At 40.5% G+C, this 25,227-nt stretch overlaps 1 protein-coding gene across 1 annotated transcript in view; it reads left to right on the top strand.

Annotated features, from left to right (window-relative positions):
• Window positions 1-25,227, top strand: part of rnf213a (ring finger protein 213a) — a 168,369-nt gene that overhangs the window by 962 nt on the left and 142,180 nt on the right. Inside the window, exons 2-4 of the mRNA XM_060844830.1 lie at window positions 8,749-8,996; window positions 19,698-19,850; window positions 23,781-23,986. Coding sequence (XP_060700813.1) covers window positions 8,749-8,996; window positions 19,698-19,850; window positions 23,781-23,986 — 607 coding nt within the window. The remainder of the gene's footprint in view (window positions 1-8,748; window positions 8,997-19,697; window positions 19,851-23,780; window positions 23,987-25,227) is intronic.

Raw genomic sequence — 25,227 nt, 5'->3', positions numbered from 1 at the left:
AAACATAGGAGGTGTGGTTAGTAACTTTGCAGATGGCACCAAAAATGGAGGTGTAGGCGACAGAAAGAAGGTTACCTCAAAGTACAACGGGATCTTGATCAGATAAGCTGAGGACTGGTAGATGGAGTTTAATTTAGATAAATGTGAGGTGCTGCATTTTGGAAAGGCATATAGGGAAGGATTTATACACTTAATAGTAAGGTCCTGGGGAGCGTTGCTGAACAAAGATATTTGAGTGCAGGTTCATAGTTCCTTGAAAGTGGATTCTCAGGTAGATAGGATAGTGAAGAAGATGTTTTGTTTGTTTGCTTTTATCGATCAGAGTATTGAGTATAGGAGTTGGGAGGTCATGTTGTGGCTGTACAGTATATCACTTAGGCCATTATTGGAATACTGCACGCAGTTCTGGTCTCCCTGGTACAGGGAAGATGTTGTGAAACTTGAAAGAGTTCAGAAAAGATTTACAAGGACATTGTCAGGATTGGAGGGTTTGAGCTTTAGGAAGAAGCTGAATAGATTGGGGCTGTTTTCCATGGAGTGTCAGAGGCTGAGGGGTGATCTTACAGAGAATCATGAAATCATGAGACGCATGGATTGGGTAAATAGAAAAGGGTTTTTTCCTGGGGTGGGGGAATCTAAAACTGGCGAGCATAGATTTAAGGTGAGAAGGGGGAGATTTAAAATAGACCTAAAGGCAACGTTTTCACAGAGGGTGGTGCATGTATGGAATGAGCTGTCAGAAGAAGTGGTGGAGGTTGGAGAAGTGATTGCCGGGCCTCTTGCTGAGATATTTGTATCATCGATAGTCACAGGTGAGGTGCCGGAAGACTGGAGGTTGGCAAACGTGGTGCCACTGTTTAAGAAGAGCGGTAAAGACAAGCCAGGGAACTATAGACCGGTGAGTCTGACCTCAGTGGTGGGCAGGTTGTTGGAGGGAATTCTGAGGGACAGGGTGTACATGTATTTGGAAAGGCAAGGACTAATTCGGAATAGTCAACATGGCTTTGTGTGTGGGAAATCATGTCTCACAAACTTGATTGAGTTTTTTGAAGAAGTAACAAAGAAGATTGATGAGGGCAGAGCAGTAGGTGTGATCTATATGGATTCATTAAGGCGTTCGACAAGATTCCCCATGGGAGACTGATTAACAAGGTTGGATCTCATGGAATACAGGAAGAACTAGACATTTGGATACAGAACTGGCTCAAAGGGTGGTGGTGGAGGATTTTTTTTCAGACTGGAGGCCTGTGACCAGTGGAGTGCCACAAGTATCGGTGCTGGGTCCTGTACTTTTTGTCATTTACATAAATGATTTGGATATAAGCATAAGAAGAACAGTTAGTAAGTTTGCAAATGACACCAAAATTGGAGGTGTAGTGGACAGCGAAGAGGGTTACCTCAGATTACACCAGGATCTAGACCAGATGGCCAATGGGTTGAGAAGTGGCAGATGGAGTTTAATTCAGATAAATGCAAGGTGCTGCATTTTGGGAAAGCAAATTTTATCAGGACTTATACACTTAATGGTAAGGACCTAGGGAGTGTTGCTGATCAAAGAGACCTTGGAGTGCAGGTTCATAGCTCCTTGAAAGTGGAGTCGCAAGTAGATAGGATAGTGAAGGTGGCGTTTGGTATGCTTCCCTTTATCGGTCAGAGTATTGAGTACAGGAGTTGGGAGGTCATGTTGCGGCTGTTGGACATTGGTTAGGCCACTGTTGGAATATTGCGTGTAATTCTGGTCTCCTTCCTATCGGAAAGATGTTGTGAAACTTGAAAGGGTTCAGAAAAGATTTACAAGGATGTTGCTAGGGTTGGAGCTACAGGGAGAGGCTGAACAGGCTGGAGCTGTTTTCCCTGGAGCGTCAGAGGCTGAGGGGTGACCTTATAGAGGTTTACTAAATTTATGAGGGGCATGGATAGGATAAGTAGACAAAGTCTTTTCCCTGGGGTCGGGGAGTGCAGAACTAGAGGGCATAGGTTTAGGGTGAGAGGGGAAAAATATAAAAGAGACCTAAAGGGCAACTTTTTCACACAGAGGGTGGTACGTGTATGGAATGAGCTGCCAGAGAATGTGGTGGAGGCTGGTACAATTGCAACATTTAAGAGGCATTTGGATGGGTATATGAATAGGAAGGGTTTGGTGGGATATGGGCCGGGTGCTGGCAGGTGGGACTAGATTGGGTTGGGATATCTGGTCGGCATGGACGGGTTGGACCGAAGGCTCTGTTTCCATGCTGTACATCTCTGTGACTCTATGACTCTAATTACAACACTTTAAAAGGCATCTGGATTGGTGTATGAATTGGAAACATTTAGAGGGATATGGGCTAAGTGTTGGGAAATGGGACTAGATTTATTTAGGATATCTGAGGGTCTGTTTGTGTGCCACATATCTCTGTGACTCTTATGTTGTTTCCAATTAATGGATTGAAACTAATAAATATAGCTGGGCATACTAGAAAACCTTTTTGGAAAAGGAGATAATTGGGCATTTATTTTCATTTGTTTATTGGATGTGGACAATTGCCCATCCCTAATTTCCCTTGAGAAGGTGATGGTGAGTTGTGTTTTTGAAATGCCTCAGCCCTTGCATTGTAGGTACATCCACATTGCTGTTAGCAAAGGTACTGCATTATTTTGTGCAGCCTTAACCTTGTCTGCCTCAGTCTGTTCAAACACCCTCTGAGTTGTATGTCCTTATATGTTACGATCTGCCTGTACTGCATGCAAAACAAAACTTTTTGCTGTACTTAGAGACATGTGACAACAATAATTAAATCCAATTTTGACACTATAACAATGAGGGAATGCTGATATAGTTCCAAGACGGGAGCCGTGTTACTTGGAGGGTAACCTGCATGTTTTGGTTTTTTCATGCACTTGCTTGCTTCTCTCCTTTTATGTGTAAGTGTTGCTGATTTGGAAGGTGCTGTCACTGCAGCCTGTGAGAATTGCTGCACTACATGTTGTAGATGACTGACACAGCTGCCACTGTTTCAATGGTGTAGGGGTGAATATTGAAGGTGGTGGATGAGGTGCTGATCATGTGAGTTACACTGCCTTGAATGGTGTCAAGATTCTTGAGAGTTATTGGAAGTGCACCCATCCAGGAAAATAGACATTACTCCATCACACATCTGACAACTGCTTTGTAGATGGCAGAAAGGTGCTGAAGAGATGGCTAAATTACTAGCCTCTGACCTACTCTAGTAACCATTATTTAATTGGCTGTTTCAGTTCAGTTTTTGATCAGTTGTCATCTCTCGGACTGGAGTGGGTGATTTGACAATGATAATGCCATTGAATGTAAATATGACATTATGAGATCGTTATTGCAAGTGGTCATTGCCTGTCTGGCGCAAATGTTATTTTCCACTTGGCAGACTAATCCTGGATGTTGTCCAGATATGCTGCATATGCATTGAGGCTGCTTTATTTTCTAAGTAGTGGAAAGCAATATAGAATATTGTACTATCATCGGGGAATATGTCCAATTCTAACCTTACAATGGAGGGAGGGTCATTAATAAAGCAGCTAAAGATGGTAGGGCCTAGGCCATGAACCTAAGGAACTGCTGCAGTGAGATCCTGAAAATGAGACAATTGACCTCTTCCAACAATAGGCATTTTCCTTATTGCTAGGTATGATTCTATGACGTCAATCAGCTTATAGTCACCTCCTATCCCCTTTTCCCCATTCCCATTGACTGCAGATTTGATTATGCTCCTTGATGTCACACTTTGTGAAATGCTGCCTTGGTGTCAAGGGCAACACTCACCTCACCTCTGGAATTCAACACTTTTTTTTCAAAGTTTAGATTATAGGTAAAAGTTCAAGTTACTGTAGTCCAGAGTACCATAAGTGTGCTCTCTGATTTGAGAGAGATGGCTGGTGGTGAGTTTAACCTGAGAGTCAGCATGTCTCAGGTGACGGATGAGATTGAGAAGACTGGACCTTAATGGCAACCTCAACCATTGTGGGAATTGAATCATGCATTTGGTGTCACTCTGCATTGCAAACCAGCCATCCAACCAAATGAGCTTACTGACACCATCCTTAGGCTGTAATGAGGTCAGGAGCTGAGTGGCCCTGATGGAACTCAAACTAGGCATCAGTGAGCAGATTATTTATAAGCAAGAGCCACTTGATAACATAGGTGACCAGCCCTGCCATCAATATATCTTTCTCAAAAGGAAACTCCTATTGTAATTCACTTACGGTCATAGAGTCATACAGCACAGAAACAGACTTTGCGATCCAACCAGTTCATGCTGACTAAAATCTTAAACTAAACTAGTTCCACCTACCTGCACTTGGCACATATCCCTCCAAACATTTCTTATTCATATACTTCTCTAAATGTCTTTTAGACATTATAACTGTACCCACATCCACCACTTCCTCTGGAAGGTCATTCCACATATAAATCACTCTCTGTAAAAAACAAAATTGCCCCTCATTGTCTTTTTAAAATTTTTCTCATCTCACCTTAAAAATATGCCCCCAATCTTGAAATCCCTGACTCTAAGGAAAAGATATCTGCCACTCATCTGATGATTTTATAAACCTCTATAAGGTTACCCCTCAAACTTCTACACTCCAGTGATATATGCCCCAGCTTATAGAGCCCATTCTTAGAATTCAAAACTCCATTCCCGACGATATCCTGGTAAATCTTTTCTGATCCCTCTCCAGCTTAATATTCTTATAACAGGGTGACCAGAACTGCACTCAGTACTCTAGAAGTGGCCTTACCAATATTCTGTACAACCTCAACATGACATCCCAACTCCTGTATTCAAAGATCTAAGCAATGGAGGCAAGTGTAGTAAATGATTACTTAATCACACTGTGTGCCTGGGACACAAACTTCAAAGAATTATGTGCCTGAAGTCCTAGGTCTTTCTATTCTACAACACTACCTAACAACCCACATTTAATTGTATAAGTGCTGCCCGTGTTTGTTTTACCAAAATGCAATACTTTGCATTTATCCAAATTAAACCCCATCTGTCACGTCTCAGCCCATTGGCCCGATTGATCAAGACCTCTTTGTAATTTTGGATCACCTTCTTCACTGTCCACTATACTACCAATTTTGGTGTCATCAGCAAACTTATTAACTATGCCTTCAAATTGTCATGTAAGTCATCTGTATGAATAACAAATAAAAGTGGACCCAGCACCAATCTCTGTGGAACACCACTGGTAACAGGTCTCCAGTATAATAAACAACCCTCCACCACCACTCCCTTGTCCACTATAAACTCCCCACCAACTTCTCCACCACACCCGATACTTTACCACTGCAACTACAAGAGTTGCAACACCTGCACTTGCATCTCTCCTCTCACCTCCATCCAAGGTTCCAAACAATCCTTCCAGACCTGGCAGACATTCAGCTACATTTCATCCAACCTGATCTATTGCACTGTTGTTCCCGATGTGGTCTCATCTATATTGGGGAGACCAAACTCAGATCCAGGGACCAGTTGCCGAGCATATGTGCTGTCTTCACATCAATCAACCCAACCTACTGGTTGCCATCCGTTGTAATTTCCCTTCCCACTCCCCCGGCAACATGTCCATCCTTGGCCTTTTCCACTGTCGGTGAGGCCAAACATAACCTAAAGGAACAACACCTGATATTTTGCCTGGGGACCTTACAGCTCAATTGCCTCAATATTGATTGCACCAGCTTCAAAATCCCTCATCCTTCATCAGGAAGGGCTTTTGCCTGAAACATCAATTTTCCTGCTCCTCGGATGCTGTCTGACCTGCTGTGCTTTTCCAGCACCACTCTAATCTTAAACTGCTCATCATCGCACTCACCTATCTGCTCCACCCTTCCCACTGACCAATCACAATAATACATCCACCTATCACCATCCCACCTACCCTTCCCCAGTCCCAAACCCCTCTCTCTATTTACTTCTGGTCTCTCCTCCCCCTGCCCAGTCCTGAAGAAGAGGTTTGGCCCAAAATATTGACTTTCCTGATTCTCTGCTTTCTGACCTGCTGTGCTTTTCCAGCTTCATATCTATTGACTTTTGCTTCCAGCATCTGCACTCCTTACTTTCTCCTCCACCACCACTCAGTCTCCTGCAGTTAAGTTACTTTTGTATCCAATTGGCAAGCTTGACTAAGTCTTGTCAAAGACTTTACTAAAGTCCAAGTAGGTAAAAACAATGACCGCAGATGCTGGAAACCAGATTCTGGATTAGTGGTGCTGGAAGAGCACAGCAGTTCAGGCAGCATCCATGGTGCAGCAAAATCGACATTTCGGGCAAAAGCCCTTCATCAGGAAAGTCCAAGTAAACAACTACAACCACTCTGCCCTCATCAATCATCTTGGTTGCTTCCTCAAAAATCTCAATTTTGTGAGACATGATTTCCCTTGCAAAGGAAAAATGCTGATAATCACTAATAATTTCTTGCCTCGACAACAGCATATAAATCCTATCTTTCAGAATCACTCCAGCAACTTATCCACTATTGATGTCAGATTGGTAGGTCTATAATTCCCAGGCTTCACTTTACATCCCTTCTTAAACAAAGGGAAAAGGTTAGCCACTCTCCAGTCATGTGGCAGCTTACCCATTTTTGTAGATGATACAAATATTTCTGCAAGGGCGTCTGCAATTTCTTCCCTAGATACATTAGATCAGATCCTGGAGATTTATCCACCTTTATATTTTCTAAGACCTCTAGTGCTTCCTCTTCCATAATGTGATCTGTTTTTAAAACATCAATATTTATTTCCCTGCGTTCTCCAACCTCCATTTTTTTTCTCCACAGTAAAAATTGATGTGAAATAGTCATTTAACATCTTGCCCATCTCCTGAAGGTCAACACAAAGATGACCTCTTTGGTCTTTAAGGGGGCCAATTCTGTCTAGTTGCTCCCTTGCTCTTAATGTACTTGTGGAATATCTCTGGATTATCATTAACCTTATGTGCCAAGGCTATTTTCAACGATTTAGAGATATTCACAATTGGTCCATTTCCATCTACACCCATGTCCTTTACTTAGCAGCTGTGTGCTCTGTGCAGCTAACCACTACCACTGGAATCTGAGTACAAACATTTCTGTATTCCTTTTGAGAAAATATTTACATTTTTAAATTTTAATTTTTTATGTTATTAGGCAGGGACAAGTCTAACTAAGTTTTCTATGGAACCTTCAATTTTTTTTAACATTCCAGTGTTGCTAGGTCAAAGTTCTAATTTCTTTATTAACATTACCAAGAACGACCTTTTTGTTGATGGAACTCTCGATTGATGAATTGGTGGACTTGCTATCTTAAACTCAGCAACTGAGCAAGCTGTCTATTGCCCCTGGGAGTTTGCATTTACTAAATAAATTAATTAGAAAGTTTGCTTAATTGCAGTTATCATTTTATTGCAACCATTTTTAATCCTGTTGACTTCGAATTGTGAAAAGTTTTATTTTTTGTAAATTAATTTATTGTAGTTCCTACTGAGGATGTAATTGTCGCCTCATAAATTTTACTTCAGTGAGATTTCCAGCCTTTGAAACTGAGGCTGTCACCTCCTCAACCAATTTGTGCTTAGTGTCAGATTGACTAAGAACATATTTCTTTGCATGGCTGAGTCTGTTGCCGAAAATTTGAAGGTATGAATTGGAAAGGCAGTAGCTTAGAAATACTTCTCAGTTTTTTGTAATTCTGAAAAGGAAACAAACATTTTGAAGGAATTGGAGGAGAGGACAAGAAGGGAGAGTGTAAAGGCAAATCACACAAGCAAGCAGAAGCCTAATACATGATCAGTCCCACAATTCTTTTATACTTGTTTCTGTTTTGGATTTCTCTGAAAAATCTGGCATTTTAAAGATATGTGAATCTATAGCGTGTTAGAAGGAAGTTGCTAGAAATGGAGGGTTTGAGTTATAGGGAAAGGCTGAATAGGCAGGGGCTTTTTTTCCCTGGAGCATTGGAGGCTGAGAGATAACCTTATAGAGATTTATGAAATCATGAGGGCATGGATAGGAAGAATGACCAAAGTCCTTTTCCTAGATTGTTGGAGTCCAAAACTAGAGGGCACAGGTTTAAGGTGAGAGAGGAAAGATTGAAAAGGGACCTGAGGAGTAACTTTTTCGCACTGATGGAATGAGCTGCCAAAGGAAGTCATGGAGTTGGATACAATTATAAATTTGAAAGGAATCTGGTTGAGTATATGATTTATTTGTTTATTTAATTTATTGTCACATGTGCTATACAAGCAGATTGTACTTTACAAAGTGCCTCATAGTAGCAACAGAGGACAGAATATACTATTACAGCTGCAGAGAGACAAAGATCGACACTAACATTTGAGAGAACCATTCAAAAGTCTGATATGAGCCAAATGCAAATAGGACTAGATGAGATTGACATGTCTGAATGAGTTGGACTCTGTCATACACTTGTCCTGTCCTTAAAATGGAATGACTAGCTTCTCTATTGGTAACTCTTTTAGAAACGTCAATTTGTTGTCCTCAGTACGAATCAATATCTCATTTGATATTGAGAATTTTGATGAAAGGATGGTTTGTGTGTAGTAGAATTTCATCTTTTATTTTGATTGGTGGATGGCTGTGACAGCTGCAGAGAGATGACTGATACCATGTGTGGAAAAAAATACAAAATGTAACAGAACATGAGTTCCAATTGCAGGCTGAAAAAAATAGAGCATGAACACCTAAATGGAGGCAAGTTTATTCACTTCATTTTTTTTTGGTGCCTTCCAGGTTAAATGTTATGGTAAAGAGAATCAAGCTCAAAAGAATGAGAATGAAATACTTGATCGTGATTCTGAAGGTGGGGAAGAAAAATTGAATCAGGATTTATTGGCCATGAAGAGGAGAAATAGTTCAGAGTTGTCTGCTACAACAATAGGTGAGAAAAGTGATGCCAAAAGTACTGAATCTGAAGTTTTAAGCAGAAAGGAGAAAAAGAAGAAAAAAAAACATTCAAGTGACACAACTGCTATGTCAAGGTGAGAAATGTGATGTTTGTTTTATCGCAAAAAGTCAAATTATCTACTAATCGAATCCTTAGTATCAGTTAAGTTTGGATCCTCTGATTTCTAAAATACCTTGGCATCACATTTTGCTGCTTTATCTTGTATGATAGCAATGCACCAAATTTATGATTTGCATTGTACATAAACTTGACTATTTTGTTAATTAAAAGAAAATTCTCTTCCAAAATATCAAAAAGTCCAAATTTGCAAATATAGACAGGAACAATAATTGCCATAGATTCTGGAGGCATTTGAATGAAAATTGAAGGTTGTGGCTTCAAATCGCATGACAGAGATTCAAGCACAAATTCCAGCCACATATATCAGTTCAAGATTGAGAAATTGTCAGAGGTGCTGACTCTCAGATAAAATATTAAGCAGCAAATTTGTATACCTATGATCCTGTTTGAAGAAGAACAGGGGAGCTTTAAGATGTGCTGAACAATACTGATTTCTCAACCAGAATCTTTAAAATAGGTGACTGAGTCATCTGAAAAAAGAGACTGAATTATATCAATGTGCTCAGGTCACTGTCATTACTCTGTATTTCACTGTTCATTTAAAGATTACACTTGACAGAAGATTGACTTCCAATAGATTGGAAATGTTGTGTCAGTTTATATAGATATTTTACTTTGAGATTTCCTGTGTCAAGTTGAGTTACCATGATTCATGTGTTTAGGTTAGCAGGTGGCGACTAGAAGGAAATCTTCTTCACACTTCAGAACACCCTGTTTTCTTTTTTGATGTCCAGTGACTCCATGTGTTCTGATGATTTAATTTTAATGATCTACACCATGAAATACTACCAGTTGTTTTCTCTACGCAACACATTAAAAAAGTTATCACAGTCAGTTCGGTTGACCTGAAAAGATGTCCTCACTATCTTAATATCTGGGATATTATGCTAACATGGTGAGAGTTGCCATAATCCTACTCATGGATCTGTTCCTTACAGAATATTTCTTACAGTATCCAAGACACCAGCAATATCTTGTTTCACCAACAGGGCAGACCCACCAGCGGTGGCAGCATCATAGTATTTAGTCAGAAAGGAATTGTCCTGGGGGAACTCAACATGAACTCCTGACCCATGAACCTTTTTAGCATCAGATTACACAAAGGAAACAGGGTATTTCTTAATTGTTATTACACATCTCTGGACTTGGTGATATTTGAACCCAGGTCTCCTTGGTCAGAGGTAGTGACATTACCACTGCACCACAAGAGCACTTTGCACAGGAAACCTGCAAATGTTCCTCCTGCAATGATTACCACTGTCTGTCTTTCCTGTTATCCGAGCAATCAGTATTCCTGCATGTTGAACACCACTTGGAAGAAGCACTGAAGGAAGAAAAGGCACAGAATATTCACCAGGTAGGGGACTTTAATGTCTATCAAAAAGAATCTCTCAGGAGCTCCACTACTTACCAAGCTGGCAAAGTCCTAATGGACAAAATGCTGCATTCTACAGCAAGTAATGAGGGAAACAACAAAAAAAGCCTACTCGAGCTCTTCCTCTCCAAAATACTCTTTCATGTGCATAAATCCACAGTATTATGGGTAGGAGTGACTGCTGCACAGATCTTATGGAGACAGAGTTTTCTCCCATCACATTAAACACAGCTTCCATTGTGTTTTGTGGTACCACCATAGTGCAAATGAACAAAGTTAAAAATTACACAACACCAGGTTATAGTAGAACAGGTTTATTTTGAAGGACAGGCTTTTAGAGCGATGCTTCTTCTTCAGCTGACTTTGTCCTCCCCATTCCAACACCGGCACCTCCACATCATAGTGCAAATGAGACAAACTTCAAACAAATTGAATAGCTCATCTGAGACCCCTAGGCAGCAACAGAATTGTATTCATCCACAATCTGGAACTTCATGGTCTGGCAAAAAAATCAACGATCACCATTCCTGCAGTTGTCAAGTATGTGAAAATTTGATGAAACTACTGAATCGCCCAATTCTGTTTTACTGGCTACTTTAGGTTAAAAGAAAATGCACACCAAGTTTTTTTCCATCACGAATAGAGAACAATTTATTGTAATCAAACTTTTTAAATTAACGGCAAAAAGTATATATATTAAATTGCTAATTGAAAATTAAACTCTACAGCTTTTGAAAATTCCCATACGCATATATACGGATATGCAAGACTAGACAAAGCAGTGCAAGTATTGTAAGTATGGTGGGGAATAAAACAGAAGTGCAATTCTGGTACTAGTTCGGATCACAGGTGACAATGTCATTCTCTTCAGCTTTCTTTTGAATCCTCTGATTCTTTGCTCATGATCTGAGGCTGCAGTTATTCCAGTTCTCAGTCTTTGTCACTGATTGAGGTTTTGACACTTCAGTGCTTCTGAAGATGATTTTTCTCCTTTTTCTTTCAACTGGAGATTTGCAGCGACAGCAACTTACTGAGGAACAGTAGATAGCTACTAGGGAATTTCTTTTAATTCTTCACATAAAGAGAGGGATTCATGCTTTTTCTTCACCGTCTGGATGTTCTGCATTGTCCACATTCAAGGCTAGAGCCCACCTGCCCAGGAGCCAATCAAGTGGTTGTTACTATGGTGTTCCCTCTTGAACCCACAACAACTGGTCCCAGTTAAAGCAAATTAAAGCATTATCCTATGGCAAAAGTGCCTGAACACACAAACAGTGTAGAGACAGCGGGCCATGGAAGGGGTCGTTAGGGCTGACTGCCTGCCCCTCTTCTGAAGTTACGTTAGAGCCTGGGTGTCTCTGGAGAAGGAGCACGCTGTGTCCACCTACTCCCTGGAGTTTTTCAGGGAGAGGTGGGTGCTGCAGGGGATGGAGTGCATTATTTCCCTGTCCAACTTTATTTTGATTTAACCCCTGCCCTGCCCTTCACTGTTTGATCACACAGCATTGCCATTTGATGACAAGGGCACTGCTTGTCACTGGCCACTTGGGAGTTTCCTTTCTTCCTGGTGGTGGAAACTGAATAAAGATTCATGCACCTTGTGTCTTTCACTGTGTCTCACACCTGCACACACACAACATGGGTGCTGGGGCAAAATAAGCACTAAAAAACATTTAAAAAAAGAGAAAAGAAAAAAAATAGTGTAATTCCCTTTGGTATGGTCTCTCACTGCTTGAAAAAGTCACTATTGTAGATACTAGTCATAAATGTGTTACAGTAACTTGCTTTTAAAAGTGAAATGATCTTTTTACAGTTTATTTATTCACTCATGGGATTTGGGTGTCGTTGGCTGGCCAGCATTTTTTATTACTCGTCCGTCATTGCCCTTGAGAAGGTGGTGGTGAGCTGCCTCCTTGAACCAATGCCTTGAACATGCTATTGATTGGCACACAATGCTGTCAGAATTGGCCCAGCGACAGTGAAAGAGCAGAGATAAATTTACAAGTCAGGACAATGAGTACCTTAAAGGTGCTGGTGTTCCCATGTAGCTGCTGCCCTTGTTCTTCTAAATGGAAGTGATTGTGGGTCTTGAAGGTGCTGTCTAAGGATCTTTGAATTTCTGAAGTGCATCCTGTAGATAGTACCCACTGCTGCGACAAAGTGTCAGTAGTGAAGGGAGCATATGTTTGTCGATGTGGTGCTATCAAGCAGGTTGTTTTGTCTTAGATGGTGTCAAGGATCCTGAGTGTTGTTGGAGCTGCACCCTTTATGTAAATGAGAAATACCCTATCTCAGTGTGGAAGCAGGCCATTCGGCCTATTGAGTCCAGACTGATCCACCGAAGAACATTCCACCCAGATCCACCCTTCCACCCTATCCCTATACTCCTGCATTTCCCGCAGCAAATCTACTTAGCTTCCACATCCCTGGACACGACAGGCAATGTAGCATGGCCAATCCATCTAGTCTGTATATATTTGGACTGTGGGAGGAAATTGGAGCACCTGAAAGAAATCCACACAGACACAGGGAAAATGTGCAAATTCCAGGTAGCCTGAGGATGGAATTTAAGCTTGGTTCCTAGCACGGTGAGGCAGCAGTGCTAGCCTCTGTGCCTCTGGGCTGCCCTAATGGTGGATAGACAGTGGACAGGCTTTGGGGAGTTGGGATTTAAGTTACTTGCCAAAGTAGTCCTAGCCTCTGACCTACTTCTGTAACCACTATGTTTATGTGAGGAGTCCAGATCAGTTTCTGGTCAATGGTAACCCCCAAGATGTTAATGTTGGGGGAACTTAGTGATGACAGCATCATTTAAGGTAAAGAGGCGATGGTTAGAGATTATTGGAGATGGCTTTTGCCTGCCATTTGTGTGACATAAATTTTGTTTACCACTTGTCAGCCCAAGCTTGGATATTGTCTAATTCTTATTGCATTTGGACTGGACTACTTCAGTATCTGAGGAGTTGTGAATGGTGATGAGCATTTTGCAATCATCAGTGAACATCCCTACTTCTGACCTTATGATGGAGGGAAGGTCATTGATGAAGCAACTGAAGATGATTGGGCCCTGAAGAACTGCTGGAGAGATATCCTGAAGCTGAGATTGCCAAAAACCAAGTATGTGCCATGTATGACACTAACCAGCAGAGAATTTGCCCCGATACCCATTGATTCCAGTTTTGCTAGGGCTTGTTAATGCCATACTTGGTCGAATGCAGCCTTGATGTTAAGGGCTGTCACTCTCACCTCATATCCAGAATTTAGCTCTTTTATCTACATTTGAACCAACACCGTTAAGAAGTCAGAAGCCGAGTGGCCTTGGCAGAAGCCAAATTGGGCATCAGTGAGCAGGTGCTGCTTGAAAGCACTACAGATGACACCTTCTATCACTTTACTAATGATTGAAATTAGACTGATAAAGCGGTTATTGCCTGAGTTGGATTTTTCTGTTTTTTATCTACATAACAACATACCTGGGTAATTTTCCAAATCGTCGGGTTGATGCCAGTGTTGTAACTGTCAGGTTGGTTGAACAGGTTCTGGAGCACAAGTTTTCAGTTTCATTGCCGGATTGTTGTCAGGGCCCATAGCCTTTGTAATATCCAATGTCTCCAACCATTTCTTGATATCATGTGGAGTGAATTGAATTGACTGAATACTGACATCTGTAACATTGGTGACCACTGGAGGAGCACGAGATAGACCATCCACTCAGCATTTCTGGCTGAAGATTACTGCTAATGATTCAACCTTATCTTTTGCACTTATCCATTGGGCCCTTCCATCATTGAGGAATGGGATATTTGTGGAGCCGCCTCCTCCAGTGAGTTGTTTAATTGTCCACCACAATTCATGGCTGGACGTAATAATCCTCTAAAGTTAGGTCTGATCCATAAGAGTTGTGGGATCAGTTTTCTCTATATATCACTTGCTGCCTATGCTGTTTGGCATGCAAGTAGAACTGTTTGTTACTTTCACCAGTTTGACACCTCATTTTTAGGTATGCCTGTTGGTGCCCCTGGTATTGTCCTCCTGCACTCTCCATTGAACCATTGTATTCATGGCCTGACTTGCTGTTAATTGTTGAGGGGGATATGCCATGCCATGAATACAATTCTGCAGCTGTTGATGGCCCACAGTTGCTTGATGGATGCCTAGTTTTGAGTTGCTAGATATGTTCATAGTCTGAGCCATTTAGTATAGTGATATTAGCATGGTGGCCGAGTGATTGAGGTGGCATGGTTGAAGTGGTCAGTGGTTAGCATTGCAGCCTCACAGCGCCAGGGACCCGGGTTCGATTCCAACATCAGGCGACTGTGTGGAGTTTGCACATTCTCCCTGTCTCTGTGTGGGTTTCCTCTGGGTGCTCCGGTTTCCTCCCAAAGATGTGCAGGTCAGGTGAATTGGCCACAATAAATTGCCCATATTGTTCAGGGTTGTGTAGGTTAGGTGCATTAGTCAGGGAGAAATGTAGGATAGTAGGATAGGGGAATGGGTCTGGGTGGGATACTCTTTGGAGAGTCATTGTGGGCTTGTTGGGCCAAATGGCCTGTTTCCACACTGTAGGGATTCGATGATGATTCTAACATGATGGAGAGTATTCTCAATGTGATGGCGGGACTTTATCTCCACAAGGACTGAGCAGTGGTCACTCTTACTAATACTGTCAGGAACAGATGCATTTGCAGCTGGCAGATTGGTGAGGATGAGGTTGTCCGTTTTTCCCTCTTGTTGGCTCCCTCACCAACTGCCACAGATCCAGTCCAGCCACTTGCTCCTTTAGGACACAATCAACTCGATCAGAAATGCTGTTACCAAGCCACTCTTGGTGGTAGATGTTGAAATCCCCCACCCAGATGACATTTTATGCCCTTGCCACCCTCCAAGCTGGTTTCAAGTGTTGTTCAACATAGAGGAGTACAGATTCATCAGTTGAGGGAGGATGTTATGTGGTAATCAGGAGGTTTCCTTAGGAGAAAGTGAGGACTGCAGATGCTGGAGATCAGTGCCGAAAATGTGTTGCTGGAAAAGCGCAGCAGGTCGGGCAGCATCCAAGGAGCAGGAGAATCGACGTTTCGGGCATGAGCCCTTCTTCAGGGATGTTGGTTCCGTAGACAGGTGCTGAGGAAGGAGATGTGGCTGTGGTAGCGAGTCTGTTTGAGAACGTGGCTGAAGAGCTTCTGGGCAGAGGAGATGACTTGGGGTGTGCAGTGAGAGAGGGACTCACTGAAATCCTTGTAAAGGGAGGAAGAGAGCTTCTTCAAGGAAGGCATCCTTGCAAGAGGATTCGCAGTAGGTTAAAATCTTCTAGGAGAAAGTGAGGACTGCAGATGCTGGAGATCAGAGCTGAAAATGTGTTGCTGGAAAAGCGCAGCAGGTCAAGCAGCATCCAAGGAGAAGGAGAATGATTCCTGAAGAAGGGCTCATGCCCGAAACGTTGATTCTCTTTCTCCTAGGGGTTTCCTTACCCATGATTAACTTGAGGTCATGAGACTTCATGGGACCTGGGGTCAGTGTGGAGGACTCCCAGCCTGACTCCCTCCTGATTGTATACCATTGTGCTGCTCCCTTTGCTGGCTGTGTCTTGACGATGAGACAGGACATATCCAGGAATGGTGGTGGTGGTGTCTGTGACATTGTCTGTAATTTATAATTCGTGAGTATGATTGTCTGTGAGACCCACTTTGTAGGGTCAAAAGCCAATTTCTGATGTTGTCTTTTCAAGTGGTTAGGTTGATGCCGAGTGGTTCTTCTAATTTTATTCCTTTGTTGATACTTAATAGCAATTGATACAATTGAGTAGCTTGCTCGGCCATTTCAGAGGACAGTTGAGAGTTGACCACTTTGCTGTGGGTCTGGAGTCACATGTAAGTCAGACCAGGTGAGGGAGTCAAGCTTTCTTCCCTGAAGGTCATTAGTGAACCAGACTGCTTTTTCTGACAATTGGACAATGGTTCTTATTTAATTTATTTATTCAATTCAAATTCCACTATATATGTAGGGGATTCGAATCCAGGTCCCCAGAACACAAGTTAAATTTCTGGATTAAACTAATCTAGCATTAATACTAGGGCATCACTTTTTCTGTGGACGAGATGTTTACTTAAACCTTAAATATGCCTTAAACTTGGTTTAATGTATCTTATTATATTTTTAGTCAACAGTTTTAAAAAAAAGTAGCATTTAAATTGCTATTTAACCTGGGGATCAACCTGGTTGAATGAAAATTTGCTTAACCCGAGGTCAATACTAGGTCAGTGAAGAGTGCAGGAGAACATGCCAGGAGCAGCACCATGAATACCTAAAAGTTAGGCGTCAACCTGGTGAAGCTACAACAAAGGATGACTTGCATGCCAGACCGCAGAAGCAGCATGCAATAGCTGGAGCTAATTAATCGAATTATCAACTGTTCATGACTAAACGCTGAAGCCCAGCAGCACCCAGTCATGAATGATAGGACGCAATTTAGCAAGTAACAAGAATTGGAGAATTCACGAATATCCCCATCTTCAACAATATGGAGGTCTACCATCAGTGCAAAATCAATTGAATTCCATTCTTAAGGGCATTGTGGATCTACCTTGAGCACGTGGGCTGCAGCGGTTCAAGAAGGTAGTCACCACCACCACCACCTCAAAGGCAATGAGGGATGAGAGATAAATGCTGGCCACCCAGGAACGCCCATATCGTGTGAGCGAGTTAAAAAACAGATCTGAAATATTTGCATGCATCTTCAGAAGTGCTGAGTGGATCTGTCTTTGGCTCCTCCTTGTTGTCATAGATGCTGTTCTTCAGCCAATTTTATTGACGATATGATATCATGGAATAACAATAGATACTGCAAAGGCGATCAGTTCTGGTAATGTTTTGCTCGAAACGTCGAATTCTCTATTCCTGAGATGCTGCCTAACCTGCTGTGCTTTGACCAGCAACACATTTGCAACAGTACTAAGTACTTATGTTTCCGAATTGGCTGCACCCTAGGCTAAGCTGTTCTCGAACAACAAAACACTGACTTCTATCTGACAACATGGAAAATTGCCCTCGTATGTCTTGAAGAGTAGGACAAATCCACCGTGCCTGATAACCATCTCCTTAGTCTATGAATGATTATCAGCAAAGTGATAAAAGAGATTCTTGTCCCCTGCTCAGTGATGCTCACTTTGAACCATGATAGGGCCACTCAGCCTCTGGCCTCATTGAAGCTTTTGTCCAAACATGTAGAAAAGAGCTGAACTCCAGTGGTGAGATGACAGCGACAGTGCTTGGTCTTGGTGCAACATTTGACTCCGTGTGGGTTAAAGAAGCCTAGCAAAACTGGAATCAGAATCATGTGGAATACTGTCTGCTGGTGGGAGTCATGCCTCATACAAAAGGAGATTGGCCTTCAACAGTCACAACCATCTCCATTCTAACTCATCACTGCAGGCATTTTTCGGGATAGTATCTGAGGCCTTCACCAGTTTTATCAATGACACTTTTTTTATCCACCAAAGGATTAAAAAAAGGATCCACCATCAGAAGTGGTATTATCGATCTCTGTGACTAGTCTCAGCCTGTACACAATCTACAAAGTGCAGGTCAGAAGTGCGATGAAATACTCCTCAATTGTAAGGATGGGTCCAGCTTCAATGATATTGAGGAGCTCAACAAAATCCCGGACACAGCAGTTGCTTGATTGGCACTCGATCCATCACGTTCATCATTCACATTTTCCACCTCTGATACACAGATGACAGCAGTGGGAACTCACGGCAACTCGCCAAAGTTTCTTCATAGTACTTTCCAAGCCTGTGATCTTTACCACTTAGAAGGGCATGGGCAAAAGATGTATAAAAACAATCCCACAAAATTTTCCCTCTGAGCCATGCATCATTTTGACTTGGAATTATATTGCTGTTTCTTCATTGTTGTCAGATCAAAATTCTGGGATTCCTTTCGTACAGCACTATGAGTCCTCAGAGTAAGTGCAGTGCTCCATTAACCTTCTCAAGGGAAATTAGGAATGCACACTTAATGCTTTCCTAGTCAGTAATGCCCATATTCTCTGAAAGAATAATAAAAGACTTGTGGTCACTTGTGTTCCAAGGATGTCTCTACTTACAGACCCCAAGTTGTCAAAAGACTGTCACAGTAGTGATCAACTACATTGAGCTGGTTGGGTTTGTAACTCCAGCATGAATATCAAGGTCATTGATGCAGTGATAATGCTCACCACTAACTTTGAAGAATGCTGCCCGCAAAGGTGTTGTGATCTCCTACTGGATTTCTCCTTTCCCAAAGCAAGTTGAATCTGGCACCAAATCAAAGAAATCTCAAGTTATTCAGCAACAATGATTTAATTTAACAGAGTAAACAGTGAACCCGACATGCAGGCTAGAAAGTAAAATTCACTGTTTATCCTGTCATTTTCATTAAATTTGACAGAGCTATGTAATTTATTGGAACTCTTAAAAAATTCTTCAGGGGATGTGGACTTCTCTGGCTGTGTCAGGGTTTATTGCACATCCTAATTGTTCTTGAGAAGGTGATGAGAGACCTTCTTAAATCATAGCAGTCCATTTGGTGTTGATACATTTACAATTGTGTTATGGAGGAATTAAAATATGGTTGAGACAAAAGGTGAAACAAAAGCTAACATTTTAAAATTACTTTTCTAATTATAATGCAGATGTTTAATATTTCACAAATGTAGTTAGTTTTTCAGGTCCTGAAAGGTTTTTCAGCCACAGTCATGAGCTTAGTACACTGTTAAACACCAAACTGCTTCTCATTCAACAATTTGTAACTTTTGTTTCCTAGAATATTAACAGTTACACGCATAAAGGGATAAAGTTTTCTCAGCTTAGTGATTTCTCTGTTGACTGAAGTCTGCCTGGACTTAAGCAGTACAACCAATGGCAAATGACTGGCAGAAACTTCTAGATTTCTGTTTTAAACTGAACATACATGTTCGTTAGAAGTTGCTGTTAGTTTCAGAGGAGTAAAGGCAGTTGCTGTGGACAGTTTTGCTGTCATTGCTATTACGAATTCTGGACCAAAGTCGAGCAGGACACTAATTAAATTTCTTGCAGGTTTAAGTTGAATGCCATATAATATTCGAGTGTGGTGCTGGAAAAGCACAGCAGGTCAGGCAGCATCCAAGGAGCAGGAGAAACATCGTATCGGGCAAAAACCCTTCATCAGGAACCAGCAAATTTAGTAAAATGGCATAACAAATATTTTGTGTTTTGCAATGATTAGAGGTTTTTTTTAAAAAAATGTATTTTAAACCAACAGGAGCATGCCTTTGCCACAGGAAGAAACTGTTGTCATTTGTTTTCATGCATTGTTATCCAAGGATTTTAAATTCAATCCGGAATCTGATACAGTAAATGTGAGAGGTCTTGGTTTCGACTGGGACATAGATATGGTGGAGATGTCTGTAACCAAGTATGTTATTTCTTTACTTACTTTGCTGCTTGAATTCATTCAAAGTGTTGTTTTTTGTTTTAGTTTATTTTGAGCTCGAGAAAAGTAAAATGTTTCCATTTTATGACAATAACAACTTGTATTTATGTAACAGTTTTAATGATATAAGATGAAGTAAAACAAGATTATTATTACAAGGTAATGTTAGGGCAAGTTTTAAGGAGCAAAGAAAGGGAGAGAGGCAGAGAGATTTAGGAAAGAAATTCCAGAGCTTAAAGCAGCTTGATAAAAATTGTGATAGATGTGGAAGAAGTCAGAACTGAAGCAATGCAGACTATTGTCTGGAAGAGGTAATGACCATAGAGGAATTAAAAATCACCATCAAGAATTTAAATTGAACTAACATACATCAGTGAGCCTGAAGATGATAGGTGACTGAGACCTGATATGAATTAGGGCACTTATGGCAATGTTTAAGATCAGCTCAAATTTACGGAGCATAAAGCACAGTAGAAGAGAGACAGGCCATGAGTGCTTTAAAAGAATAAAATCTTGAGTTAAAAACAGCTTAGATGAGGATTTCAGCAACAGCTAGTTGAGGCAATGGTGGAGTTAGTCAGGGTTGTAGAGATGAGAATAGAGAGTTGCTCAAAATATTGGAAGGAACAACCTCTGTCCTCATTCATCTGTGTTATTGAACATAAAATTGTTTTTCATTTAGAAGCTGGTATCCTGATAAAAATTAGGTAACTTGGATCCTGGATACCTATCAGTTTAAAACCTTCCCGTGGTCAAATCTGATTTTGTTTCAGCCAAACTTGCAAGCCCTTTCTCTTCAGATATTGTAGATTAGAAAAACAAACTTATTCAATTTTATTCTCAACACTGAGGTCTTAAATTTATAAAACGGAATCCATTAAATGTGCTTGCAGTAGAGGGTTATTAGAAATTTGTGAAGAACAGATAGATGATTGTCTTGCTTTCTATCATCATGTAAATTGAAGTAGCAGACAGGTAAAGACAATAGATTAAATTTTTTACGAACTTCTAGAAGACATATGGTAAAATCCCTCCTGTGAGATGTTACAAGTTTGTGGAATTGAAGGAAACCTACTGATATGGTGGAAACTTGTCTGCGGGGCAGAAGGCAAAATAGTAAAGTGGGTCAGTATTCTAATGAGAAAACTCTGGCTGATCCCATTACAGTCTGCTTTGGGCATCACTTGTTCACAGAACTTGCATGATACATACAGATGTTTGAGTTTGGAACGGGAGTAGTCTATTTGAGTCTGCTCCATCATTCAACAAGCTCATGACTAATAAGGCAGAAAGCCACAAATCTGAATTTCCTGCTAATACCAGTGTAGATATTGTAAGCTTTGCAGATATAGTGGTAGATTTAGGAAATGGGCAAAACTGTATGGAAAGGATTACATTGTATATAAATGTGAGGTCACCTACTTTGGATCTAAAAAGGATTGAACAAGATCATTTCTAATTGGTGACTAATTGGAAACATTCTAGAGACTTGGAGGTTCAGCTACAGCTTTCCAAAGCCTTGAACGGTTGCAAAAAATAATCAGAAAAGCTATGGAAATGCTGGTCTAAACTCCTACAGTACTAGAATACAGAGGATTAGAAACCACAGATCTATAAAACTACAGATGTGGAGGACTGAGCGCAGTTCTGGACTTTGGTGGGGAGAGGGGGACGTGACGATTAGTGGAAAAATGCAGCATGTGTTTACTAGACTGACACCTAAAATCCCCAAGGGATAAATTGCAAGAGAAGATTACACAAATTAGGATGTATTCCCCAGAATTTAGAGAGCTAAGGAATAATTAATCTACATTTTCAAGATATTTGTTTGTGTTCAAGATATTTGAATTTCCAAAGTGGAATCAGCTGACAAGATTTCAAGTTTTAAGAATTTTACTGTAACAATTTAAAAACATTAACTAAACCCTATTTCAGTAGACAACTTATACTCAAGTCCTGAAATGATCTTGCCCCCTTTACGTTTAACATAGTTGAAAATCCCATACTGTGATTATATATAATGCTACACTTTCTGTGAAATTGCACTCATTATAACTGTTATGATCCTAACTGATGTTATCAGACAAATCAGATCCTAGGCAGACTTCTGGCTTGATAGCTTATATTTTGATTTGTTTTGTATTTTAGCAAAGTAATCTTTTGCTGAAACATAAGCATGCAATGCTGCAGGTTTTGCTTTTGCAATAAAACAGAGGTTTATTAACAAATACAATAAAAACATTCTCCCATTAATCCAGAACACTCCTTTGTATGTTGAAAAGAAAAAGGACACAGCCAGAAACACCCCTGTTTTAGACTGCAACTGTATTTTTTTCCCCCTGGAACTATTATACAAATGAACTTCAATGTACTCACTTTAATTAATGTCTTCAGGTTTTATGCTAATACTTCTGCTTTAGGACTAACACAATTTCTTCATCCTAAAGTTACCTTGTTCACTACACAACCTTCCCTTTTCAGGAGCACTGGTCCACACAGCCATCCTACTCCATGGACCTCTCAAGACTGCCTAAAACTCAAAGTAAAAGGGAAACTAAAAGGCTTCATTTCAGACCTATTAAAATTTCCCTTAAGCTTCATGAATTAGGTTCCAGAAGTCTGTAACAAACCATGAGGCCCCATTATTTACCATGTTGGATTGCAAAGTAATCTAAGATAAACAAAAATAAATCTATTATACTTGTTGTCAGACGGAATTCAGTACAGATCACGTGATGGTCTTCATTCCTCCGTTTTAATCTAAGTTAAAGATACAGTCCCAACACTTAAGTCGGCCAAACATAATACTGTAAACACTCATGTATAGGTCGATTTCATGTATCTTGTATTTTCCATATATCTCGTGTATAAGTTGTCCCTACTGTATCACATTGTAACCCTCTTAGGAAGGAAACTGCATGTTCCCATTAACCGCTTAAACATAATCGCATTCTTCCATTCATACCGGTAACTCTACTCATCGCTTTTTCTTTACTATATTGCGTCTCTATTCATTCATTCATGACTCTACTTACCGGTCTTGGTTTACTGCAACATGTTTTGATTCATTCATTCATTCAGACCGGTACTAAGTCTGTCGTTACTTATGGTACTTTGTTCACTATACATCTAAAAATTAATGACAATATAAAGTTAATCATTTTAATTGTGCCATTATATCCGAATAAAAATGAGATATATTAGCTACATACTTTTCTCTTGCTTTTATCTGGTAATGGCCTTTACTGTAATCACTGTGTTTTTCTACTTTACCCAGGATTAGTTGTGCGATCAAATTGACTTTTGCTAATAATACATATTTTGAACTGCAGCATGAATTTCAGCCCCTCAAAACTTGTGCCCGTGCATTAGTCTACCCCTAATTTGAACCTTTAAAAATAGTCTTAAAAATTTGTGTATACACAAGTATATACAATGTTTGTAATTCCCTCCCCCCAACCACCACCACCATAAAAAGGATCAAGAGTTTTCACTGACACACAACAGCTTCAGAAAAGTGAGAAACTATTTCCTTTGGACAAAGAGTCCAGGGCTGGGGGCAAGATCTCAAAGTTATAACCAGGCTTTTTAAAATAGGAATTCAGAAACAGCTTTACACACAAAAATAATAAAATTTAGAATTCCCTTTACTAGATCTATTGTAGATTTTAAAATGGTGGTTGACAGATTTCTTTTGAATAATACTTTGGGGCGAAACACCTGGAGCTCTTGTATCATTCTGCAAACTTTCATGTAATACAACACTTTTGTACTCCAGGGTAAGATTCGACCACATTCCTTAACGTAGAATAATTACACTTCACTTAAGTGATCAATAGAGATCTACATAATTCATCTATCTAAGACTTGTTCAGATAAATGAATGATCTGTATTATTTGTTTCTTTAACAGGAACTTGAAAGAACATGGTTACTTAATCGAAGGACGTCTGTTTGCTCCCAAAACTATGGTTGGAAAACAATTTCCTTATAAATATGCAGTCCATAAAACACAGGGTGATAAAGTTGAGTTTGAACAGATTTATAAGTGGGATACACCTGATGGGTGTATCATTAATCGTTGTCTACATATTAAACCAGACTTGGTTTTTGAAGGAGGTACGTAGTTATGCATTACTGGCCTGTTTTACTGCTGGTTCCATAAACAGTTCAGATTTTAAATTGCCATTTTTATTTCCACATAATATTGTAGTCATAACCAGCATGTGATTTTAGATTCAGATGAAAAACAGGAAGAAATGTTATTGTCAAAAGCATGTGTGCCATATGTTTTATTTAAATAGAATGAATATGTTCTGTTATTATAAAAATGAATAAATGCTTGAAATGCAGGTTTATAGCTCCTTGAAAGTGGAGTTGCAGGTAGATAGGATAGTGAAGAGGGCGTTTGGTATGCTTCCCTTTATTGGTCAGAGCAACAAGTATAGAAGTTGGGAATTCATGTTGCCACTGAACAGGACATTGGTTAGGCCATTTTTGGAATATTGTGTGTAATTCTAGTTTCCCTTCTATCAGAAGGATGTTATATAGAAGCCTTACAGTGTGGAAGCAGGCCATTTGGCCCAACAAGTCCAGACCACACCTCTGAAGAGTATCCCATCCAGACCCATTTCCCTACACTATTACTTTACATTTCTCCTGACTAATGCACTTAGCCTCCACATTCCTGAACACTCTGGTCAATTTAGCATGGTCAATTCACCTAACCTGCACATCTTTGAATTGTGGGAGGAAAACGGAGCACATGGAGGAAACACACGCATAAACGAGGAGAACATGCAAACTCCACACAGACAGTCACCCGATGCTGGAATTGAACCTGGGTCCCTGGTGTGTGAGGTGGCAGTGTTAACCACTGAGCCACCGTACTGCTCCTTGTGAAACTTGAAAGGGTTCAGAAAAGATTTACAAGGATATTGTCAAGGTTGGAGGGTTTGAGCTACAGGGAGAGGCTGAATAGGCTGGAGCTGTTTTCCCTGGAGAATTGGATGCTGACAGGTGACCTTATAGAGGTTTGTAAAATCATGAGAGGCATGCATAGGCTAAATAGACAAGTTATTTTCCCTGGGGTGGCGGTGTCCAAAACTAGAGGGAATAGGTTTAAGGTGAGAAAGGAAAGATTTAAAAGGAACCTAAGGGACAACTTTATCACGCATTCCATACATGTATGGAATGAGCTGTCAGAGGAAGTGGTAGCGGCTGGTATGATTACAGCATTTAAAAAGCATCTGGATGGATGTATAAATAGGAAGGGTTTAGAGGGATATGGGCTAAGTGCTGGAAAATGGGACTGTATTAGTTTAGGATTGACATGGATGAGTTGGACAGAAGGATCTGTT

Source organism: Hemiscyllium ocellatum, chromosome 25 (genome assembly GCF_020745735.1).
Source record: "Hemiscyllium ocellatum isolate sHemOce1 chromosome 25, sHemOce1.pat.X.cur, whole genome shotgun sequence".
Lineage (NCBI taxonomy): Eukaryota > Metazoa > Chordata > Chondrichthyes > Orectolobiformes > Hemiscylliidae > Hemiscyllium > Hemiscyllium ocellatum.
Note: the sequence above shows the minus strand (reverse complement) of the source record. Positions and strands in the feature narration are given on the sequence as shown.